This window comes from Hippopotamus amphibius, chromosome 3 (genome assembly GCF_030028045.1).
Source record: "Hippopotamus amphibius kiboko isolate mHipAmp2 chromosome 3, mHipAmp2.hap2, whole genome shotgun sequence".
Lineage (NCBI taxonomy): Eukaryota > Metazoa > Chordata > Mammalia > Artiodactyla > Hippopotamidae > Hippopotamus > Hippopotamus amphibius.
The window spans coordinates 182,888,929-182,898,990 of NC_080188.1; the positions used below are offsets into that span (position 1 = coordinate 182,888,929).

Consider the following 10,062-nt stretch of genomic DNA (forward strand, 5'->3'; position numbering starts at 1 on the left):
TCCTGAGTCTGTCCTATAAATTGCTAAACCACTCAAGTAGGACTATGATATACTTCATTTCTTAGGCATGTTCCTTTGCTATTTTAAGTAACTTAAACGATGAAGGAGGCTATATGCTGCAGTTTGATGAAAAGCACATTTATCTACCAGGTTATTACATCTTAAATACTGCTCTGTAGTTTATCAAAAATGAAGGGATAGCTCCTAGGAGCTTCTAAACTGGATTGTTATCAAGTCTTGTTTTAGAAGTATATGGCCATTTTTCAAATATGTGACCAGAACAATTCAAAAAAAATGAAATTACCATTCCTCCCTACTAGTTTATAGGCGTATGGGCACATCCTATGAGGGAGGGGTCAATCACTTCATGGCACTGCACCAAGGCTTTTTTCACTTGGGTTGATTTATTTATTACAGAGCTTTTTTTTTTAAAATAAAGACTACAAGCTTAAGAAGCAAGCAGGCATTGTGTCTAAACCTCCAACAGTGCATAAACTCCATAAATCTGAGTAGTTCAATGATAACTCAGACACAGAGGTTATCATACTCCTCTTTATCATACTTGATATCACCAGTGTTTTCATTTTTTTCACCTGAGTTGATTTACTGACTGGGAAGGCTGGCTGTGCCCGAGGTTTTTATTTAGACTACAAACTTAAGAGCCAAATATATATTGTATCTAAATCTCCAACAAGGATCAATTCAATAAATCTGAGTAGTTCCAGGCTAACTTACTTAGGGGTGTCACCCTCTCCTGTATACTGCTTGACATTTATGGATCACTCAAATTCTGATTACTGCATTCTGCCTTTCACATCTCTGATTTGTGATCATCCATAATTTTACTATGACCAAATTCCAAACCCTACTAAAGAATGCTACAATTCACCAAAACTGCAGTCAGAATCATTTTGCTATCATTCAAGTTTATATTACGCAAAACTTCTGTTAGTTTTTAACCTCAATGATAGCTGGTACATAAGAAAAGAGTGTAAAAACCACAATAAGAGAAGTTTCCAATCCATAATAAATGGATATTGAAATTGAATACTACACCATGTTTCAGGATTTATGCCAAGTTCTGAGAGAGCTATAATCAAAGCTTTCAAGGTCTCTCCCCACAGAACTAGGAAACTTCTGCAAAGTCTGACAAATAACACTGAATAGTTTTACATTCATAAAAGCACAATTTTCTACCTTTCTTAGATAATGTGTCAAAAGAAACTAAAGCCAGAAGACAAAAAATAAAGTTCAAATGACACATGGGCTATACCTGTGTGTTTTGTATGAAATTTAAGTAGCATCTTGCTAAAGGAAGTTGCTTTCAAATGTTGATATAAGGCACATTCCTATTAATTTTTATGAACAAATTAAAATTCAAAGATAAGTCTCTGATTCAATTTCCTGATACATGAGCTAGTATACGTTAATAATAAGCCTATAATTTGCACACTGATTCCTCACGTGTCTGAAGTCAGCTTCAATCATCTGCCTTTATAGTCTCTCAGAATCCATTCTCTGTAAATTTGTGATAACTTAATGATTCTGCCAAGGTGCCATGTACACAAATATCTGAACTAGAAAAGCTGTTTCCATGGGTCACCTTTTCCAGAAATATCTGATTGCACAAAAGGAAAAAAATTCACTTCTTATATTAAATAACAAATTCTCTGTTAAACCAAAGGAAAAAGTCCCACCCAAAGGACCTACATAACTGAATTTATTAAGTAAATTTATCTCTACTGAAGACATACGTTTTCAATCCTGAAAGAAAAAGCAGAGGGAGACAACTAAGGACACAAAGACACTAGTTAAGAGAGAGTGAAGGAAAAAAGAGCAGCTAGTAGAACAGCACAGGCATGGCTGGGAGGCAGGACAGCAAATGTGTTCCAGAAACGAGGAGTTCAGAAACTGTGACACTAGCAAGCTGGGGGGGGCAGCGAGACAGGAGCCTTGAGCGGTAAGCAGCCATCAGGTCTTGGAGGCTGGGTGTGCAGACTATCGCCAGTTCACAATGGTACAGTCCATCCTCCTTACTCATGGATTCTGTATTTGGGAAAGTGAAACTATGAATTCAGCCTTGCAAATGTTAATTATGAGGTATCTATGGAACAACTAAGCATACGCGATCCATAGTTGTCAAAATCTCTATTATTAACCCTGAATTTTACCACAAATACGTGATCACATGGTTTGATTATGGAGTAAGAAGGACAGAATTAAGAAAGAACATGCATCTATGGAGCGAACAGCTTTCCACTGGGAGGCATTCTACTCTAATGGAAACAGTATCTCCAAGTCTCTGTCTCCTCATCTGTAAAACAAACACCATCAGCTACCTTGCAGGGTTACCAGAGGAAATTCTAACCTTTTTTCCAGAGAATGCTCCAACTTAGAAACATCACTGTTATCAAAGGCTGGAAGGCTTACTGGGCAGCCAAGAGAGGGGACCAGCAGTTTTGTTGGATCAGGAAAGACGTCATGATCATTAATCCAAATATTTATGAGCAGGTGCCATGTGCCAAACATTAAATGCTTTACATACATGAGCTCATTGAATCTTCACAGCAATCCTGAGGAAACACTATCATCACCTCCATTTTTGGGATGAGGAAACTGAGGCAGTAAATAAGCAGCCCAAGATCACTCTGAAAAGCAGTGCACAGGTGCCTCTTACACAACTGAGTAAAAGTGATCATTTATTTCTAGAGTTAACACATGGATTTTAGGAGAAAAGAAGAAAGGAAGGAAGGATAGGAGAAGAGAAGAAGGAAGGAAGGAAGGAAGGCAGACTACAGTTATAAACAGTGGAAAGACTTCTACAGGATTCTGACCACAAAAACAATCCTTAGTGTCGGAACCTTCCTGAGTGGAAGAAAAATCTGTCTCAATACCAAGGTCTGCTCATATCCAATCCTTTCTTAAGATTCTATACCCCTGCTTTTTTACTTTCTGGAGAATTTTTTTTTTTTAATCATCTCTATTCTTCCGGTTCCTCAACCGTATCAGGGGAATTAGGGGTCAGAGTCAAGGCTCCAGAGTAAACTTCAATAATGGTTGTGTCACTTACCAACCTGTTTATCGGTTTATGCATCGCGGGAGCAAGACATAACCTCTCTGCCTCTCAGTTTCTTATAAGTAAAATAAGTATAATAATAATACCTGTCTCACAGGCTTGTTGTCAGAATTAAAGCAATAATGAAGGGAGCTTCGAATAGTACATAGGCTGTTATTATTATCACCTAATTCCTATACAGTACACACCAAATTTATGGTGCTACGTTTATTTGCAAGTTGGTTGTCTGGAAAATGGAATGCTTTTCTTCAGAAAACATTTCAAGTGGGTACTTTCTCTCAGTCTTCCCTGTACTTTCCTAGCGCAATCCCTAACAGAGCTTTGCAACTGCCTAACTGTTCTGGCACTCTATGGCAGTCACCATACAGTTAGCAGTGATATTTATAAAGTGTCACTCTCTTGCTTGAAAGGTCCCAATAGCGCCATACTGCCTACAAACAGAGAATCCAATCTCCTTCACACGGCACACAAGCCCCTTTACAATCTGGCTTTATCCTCTGTTCCTAGTTTCCGTATCTCCTCTGAATAGCTACAGCCATAGCCAAGAATTGATTTCAACCTTACTGGTATGCATTTTAAGGGACTGCATACCACTGTATGTGCTTTCCCTATGTCTGAGAAAACTGTCCCCTCCATCCCCAGAATTAGAAAACTATTCATCCTTTTAAGGCCTGGATGAAATGATACCTTATTTATTCAGCAAGGAAACTTACTTAGTACCAAAATGTGTAAGGAATCCCCTATGAAAATAAAGATGAATGAGACTTCACTCCAGCACTTGAGGAACTTACATTCACAAGGAGAGAGACATGTTAAAGTAAAATAATAATATAGTATATCGTAAGTAATACGTGTAAGACAGATGGAAGCGACACCTAGGCTGGGTTCTACAGGATATGGATTTCTCTGTCTCCATCCTTACCTTTTTTTAAAAAATTTTTTGGCCACACCCCATGGCATGTGGGATCCCCAACCAGGGATCAAACCTGCATCCCCTAAATTGGAAGCACGGAGTCTTCACCACTGGACTGCCAGGGCAGTCCTCATCCTTACCATTTTTAACTGGATCAGGATCATGATAACCGCCTTTATAACGCCTCTTAATGACACTCAACGCACTGTATTACAGTCCTGTGTTTAACATCCACTTCCCTGAGCCTGATTCTCAGGCAGGAATTTACTCACCCTTTGCATCCCCAACACCTAGAGGGTGACCAGAACACAACAGAACTGCTCACTGAACTGAACTGAATAACAAGGTCTCTATATTAGTCAAAAGCCTTCTTAACCCAAAATGTAAGTGAACTATAGTAGCAAGAGGACTGTAAAATCTAATCATGTTTACAGTAATGCATTGAGAAGTCAGAAAAGCTCTAACTTGAAATTATTCAGTACCTGAGTAGAGAAATCTACTTTCCACCTAAATCTGTAACCAGTACTGATATTCTGCTCCAAACGTACTAGTAGTGTTTCTTTCTCTGATAACCTCACACGAACTAGTCTATTGAGCTCAAAAAATACTGGAAGATGTTCCAATCCCTGTTCAATGAATAGTTTGTTTCCCTTAATTCCTTTGGCAGGGGTTAAGCACTTTGATTACCTAGGGACTGCAGTAGCATGTGACAGTTTCTTCTTCTTGGTCCTGGAAGTTGAGGTTTATTCACTCAGTTACTTAAATATCTGTGAAGGATCCACTACACAACAGGCACTGTCTTAGACACTGGGGACAGAGCAGTCTCTCCTTTTATGGAACTTACATTCCAGCTGGAAGAGACACACAGCAAATATATGTCAGAGGGTTTGGAAAACGCTGAGAAAGATAAAGCAGGGTTAATAAGGCAAAAAGTGAAGGCAGGGAGACACGGAGAAAAGTAGTAGTGGTCAGGGACAAGTCTCACAGATAAGGGACTGAATCAGAGACTGAAGGAGGGAGAGCCATTCCAGCAACAGAAAAGTATTCTAGGCAGTGAAACCAGCAAGCGCAGAAGCCCTGGTGTGGGAGCTACCGCTGACGTGTAAAAAAACTACAGGATATCAGTGTGGCCAGATTACAGTTGGTGGCTAGTAAGGGGCAGAGTAGCAGATGATGAGAGAGATGCCTGAACTAGATCATACACAGGCTAAGGCCTCTGGATGTTATTCGGAGATGGGAAACCACTGGATTGCCTTGAGCAAATAACTGACACGATCTGAGGCACATTATGAAAGAACAGGTCTGCCTGTTACAAAGCTCTAGCTATTACAAAGGAGCAGTCACTGGGCAGCAGAAGTCAGGGGTCGTCTGCGATCCCTTGTAACTTAAGAACCTAGTGCCAAGAACGATGCTAAAGGGTAGCAGCACGGACACATCATGGTTGAAAGCCTCAAAATATACTTCCTTGCTTTCAATACCAAACGTCTCTGACCAAAAGTTATCAACTGCTACTTTTATTTATTCTACTTTAACCACCTACTCTTCTTTCATTACTATCTCGCCTCTAACTCCGCCACAGAAGCACGCACCTACCGCAAAAGAAAATTCAAGCACACTATCCATCTTCCTCTTTCAGCCTTTTACTCCTCGCTCCCTATGAGACCTAACTCATTTTTGTATTTTCCAATATCCCCCTTTTTGCTGTTATAAGCAGCAACAGTTTCATCTGTTTTATTTAATTACAGTGACGATGAAAATGTCTTATAAAAGAACTTGGAAACTTTAGCACGCGACAGCGACCCTTCCCTGAACATCACTTTCCCAAGCCTTCTCACGAAGCCAAAGTCGCCCCTTCGCCGTCCTGAGGAGATAAAATTCGGGCGCCTAGCGGCAAACGCACCAGCATCCCGAGCTTCCCGCAAACTCAGCCCGGCCTTTCCTCTGAGCAGCCAAAGCTCAGCCCTAGTACGTTACCTCCATCATCGGCAGCGTCTTTGTCTTTCTCTTCCAGCTCCGATGCTACCGCCGGGGCTAGCATTTTCATCTTCTTCTTCTTTAGTGAATTTTTCAGCTTTTTCCCCGCACTCACACGTGAGTCCGGAACGGCCGCGGCCATGTTGCCTAACCGGAAGCGTCCTGTGGGAGTTGCGTCCGATGGTAACACAAGGAACATCGGCATCTAGTTCCGGTGATACAAGGTTCCGGGGCGGGGCCATCTAGCCGGGAGTTTTCGGGCTGGAGGCTCAGAAGATGGGTTGGAACGAGGACTAGTTGGTTGCCTTTACGCACTGTCTGCTTCAATAAAATAATCATAGCAATAATAATAAAATCAATGAGTGTACATTCTCAGCCGACTCTTCTGTCCTGGTGCGCCGTCGCCCTCTGACCCTAGCCCACCCGGTCCACCTTCGTTCCCTCCCCACGGCCGTTGCCGCATCTGCTGCCTTATTTCTTGTTGATTTATGGTGTTGGACGAATGTCCTGAACGTGCCTACTAAACGCGCTAGAAGGTAGGAAGCGAGGAAAATCGCGTGAGGGGTCGATGATTAGAATATTAGAATGTTCTCCCCGCTCCTCTGACCACCACCAGCAGAGATGCACAAATCAACACGCCAGCTCTTTCTTAAAACGTTGATCAGATAATCTCCCTCTGATTAACCCCTGAGTGCCCTCCAATTGCAAAACGAATGGAGTCTCGCTTTCTTCCCTTGGGTCGCAGGTGTGAAGGGTTCCAGCCCCACCCTCCTCCCTTCGCCCCAGCTCCGCCCCGCGCGCTCTGGGCGCGGTGAACACCGAGAGTGCCGCAGCTTTGCCCTCCAGGAGCTGCTCCTGCCTCCCTCCCGGGGCCAGCATCTCCCTGAGGCCAGCCTCTGCCATCGGCTTTCCCAGCCCCGCTTTCCCTCGAAGCTGTTACCACAACCTGCCCCTATTCTCTTGTTGGCTCGTCGACGGTGAGGACAATGTTTCACTCACCATCTGACCCCCGAGGCCAGCAACGGGGCCTGGCAGGTGATAGAAACTCAAAGATATATTTTTGGAAGGGATGAGTGAATGACAGAATACAACCATTCACAAAGTTAATGAGTCAAATGGATAAAGTAGCAATTTCTTACATGGTGTTCTGTACATAGGCCAGGCGTATTCCAAAGGCTTTCCCTAAACTTCTTGGTTTTCAATACCCAAAATTTCTAAAGGGGGAGCGGGCACGCTTTATCTTTGGGTGCTGCATCCCTCTGCTCCTTTTATCTGCTATCACTATATTCTTTAGAGTTCTCTTCACTTCTCACTAGCTAATCCCTTGTTATTCCAATCCTGTTAAAGTTAACAGTTCTGTATATTAAATATTCCTGATCAAATTCCTAAGTGGTTTCCATCTCCTGATTGGCCTTACTGATACAAAGATAAAATAGGTGTTGTGATGCAAATATTATCAGTCCCAAAATACTGTCCCTGCCAGTCTGCAGCACTGTTAAAAAGTTCCATTAAGGGTTATTCATTTTTAGAAGAGTTGGGGTATTGAGTAGAGTTTCTTGTTAAAATGCAAGTATTTATAGGAGGAGAACAGATAGAATAATTTCTTCTGAATGATTCATTGCAGCTTGGCTGATGTGAATGCACTGAAGAGCTTTAAACTAACGGACGCGGAGCAGATAAGAGGGAGAGGTAGCTGCACGCTGCATCCAGAGCAGGGGGTGCTGTGTCTGGCAAGGTCTGAATGCTCTGGAAAGAGATTCTGATTAAGCAATAGTTCTTGGGTTCTCTACACAGAAGGGAATCTATAAAGCGAGAGTGTAAAGAGAAAGAAGATATCTCAGGATCATAGGGAATATCTAGGTTTGCTATGTGGAAAGGCACAAGAAAGAGGGATCAGGATAGAGAGTTATGAGAAGAGCAGTGCTAGGTCTCTAAACACTCGGATACAGAAGAAGAGGTTGTCATCAGTGTTAAACTCTACTGTGGTCTCATAGGAAAAGAATAATAAACATTTAATTGACTCATCACTTTAACAAGAGATGCAAAGGAAAACTTAAAAAATGAAAGAAAAAAGGAGAGAAAGGAAGGAAGGAAGGAAGGAAGGAAGGACGGACGGATGGATGGACGGACGGAAGGAAGGAAGGGAAAGAAAAATATACTATATTCCTGAAAGACAGCTCAAACTTTTTTAAATTATTTGTTTATTCCAACCAAAATGCCATTGGAATTAGTTTTGGAAGGAGAAAGGAAAAGAGCAAAGTCTTAATGAAATAATTCTATGTTTCAAAATAAATGAGAATAATATTTTTTAAAAAGAGGCATCTTGAGACAAAGCTTGCCTGTTCAGATATTAGAATATACTATATATAAAGCTACAATAATTAAAATGTACAGATCAAAAGAAAAAATAAGTGATGATGAAACAAACTCTAGAATATGTAAAACTTAAAATGTTATGCAGGAACTATCATGAGTAAAAGAGAGAAGGGATAAACTCTGCAAAATTTATTTTAGTAAAATTAACTGTTTAGTGAGAAAGAGAAATTAGAGGCTCACATCTTACCCTAAAATTAATTCCAGAATTAAATATGAAACAAAATATAAGAAAAAAAAGAAGTGAATGTCTGATTTATTGAAATTGTAGAAACAACTTTCCAAGTTTAAAATCAATGGGAGTAATTCTGAAAAAGAGAACAGTAGATCTAATTATATAAAAACAAAAAACTGTATATCTAAGAAAACATACAACTATATATTTTCTGTAAGAAAGCATAGGAGAAAACCACCATGTCCTTGAGTTAGGCAAAGTTTTCTTAGTACAGCACCAAAAACATGATCCATAAGAGAACATATTGAAAAATTAGACTTTATCAAAATTAAAAACCTGCTCTTTGAAAGACTTCAGAGAATGAAAAGACAAGCCACATCAAAAGAAAGCAGGAGTAGGTATAGTAATTTCAGACAGAAGAATTCAAAGCAAGACAAGTTATCAGGGATAAAGAAGGGCATTATATAATAACAAAGGGATAATTCTCTAAGAAGACATAACAACCCCTAATGTGCATTTACCTAACAACAGTGTCAAACTATGTGAGGCAAAAACTGTCAGACTTGCAAAGAGAAATAGATGAATTCACTATGATAGTTGGAGACTTCAATACACCCATCCAAAATGGATAGATTCAGCAGACAGAAAATCAGGAAGAACATAGCTGAGCTCACAAGCACCATCAACCAATAGGATATAATTGAATCTATAGACTACTTCATCCAATAACAGCAGAATTTCTCTCAAGATCACATGGAACATTCACCATGATAGACCACATTCTGGGCCATAAAACACACCTTAGTATAGTCAAAAGAATAGAAACAATGCAATGTCTGCTCTTGGATCACAATGGAATTAAACTGGAAATCAATAGCAGAAAGATAAATGGAAAATCCAAAAATATGTGAAGATTAAGAAGCACACTTCTAAATAACATATGGGCTAAAGAAGAAACCATAAGAGAAATTTTAAAATATTTTGAACTAAATGAAAATAAACAATTTGTGGGATGCAGAAAAAGCAGTGCTTAGAGGAAACTTTATAGCATTAAATGCATACATTTATATGCATGTAAAAGATGAAAGATCTAAAATCAGTAATCTAAGTTTCTACCTTAGGAAACTAGAAAGAGAAAAGTAAATTAAATCCAAATAAGCAGAAGAAAAGAAATAAGCTTTAGAGCAGAAATCAATACAATTGAAAGGAGAATCTCAACAGAGAAAAGTGATGAAACCAAAAGCTCTTTCTTTGAAAAGATCAATGAAATGGATAAACGTCTAGCTAGGCTAAGAATAAAAGAACTTCAAAAAGTTCAAAAATCACTAATATTAGGAACAAAAGAGAGGACATCACTACAGATCCTATGGATGTAAAAAGTATGATAAAGGAATAGCATGAACAACTCTATGCCCACAAATTTGATAACCTAGATTAAACGGACCAATTTCTTAAAAGGTACATTTCCCCCAAATTCACACAAATAGAAATAGACAATCTGAATAGGCCTGTATCTATTAAATAAATGGAATCAATAATTAATAACCTCAC

The 10,062-nt window shown here is 39.7% G+C and overlaps 1 protein-coding gene across 1 annotated transcript in view; it reads right to left on the reverse strand.

The window, feature by feature from the left end:
- The window catches only part of RRP15 (ribosomal RNA processing 15 homolog), a 42,768-nt gene extending 36,651 nt beyond the window's left edge, over nt 1–6,117 (reverse strand). The window contains exon 1 of the mRNA XM_057729359.1: nt 5,964–6,117. Coding sequence (XP_057585342.1) covers nt 5,964–6,105 — 142 coding nt within the window. The 5' untranslated portion in view covers nt 6,106–6,117. The remainder of the gene's footprint in view (nt 1–5,963) is intronic.
- Nucleotides 6,118–10,062: the final 3,945 nt, after the last annotated feature.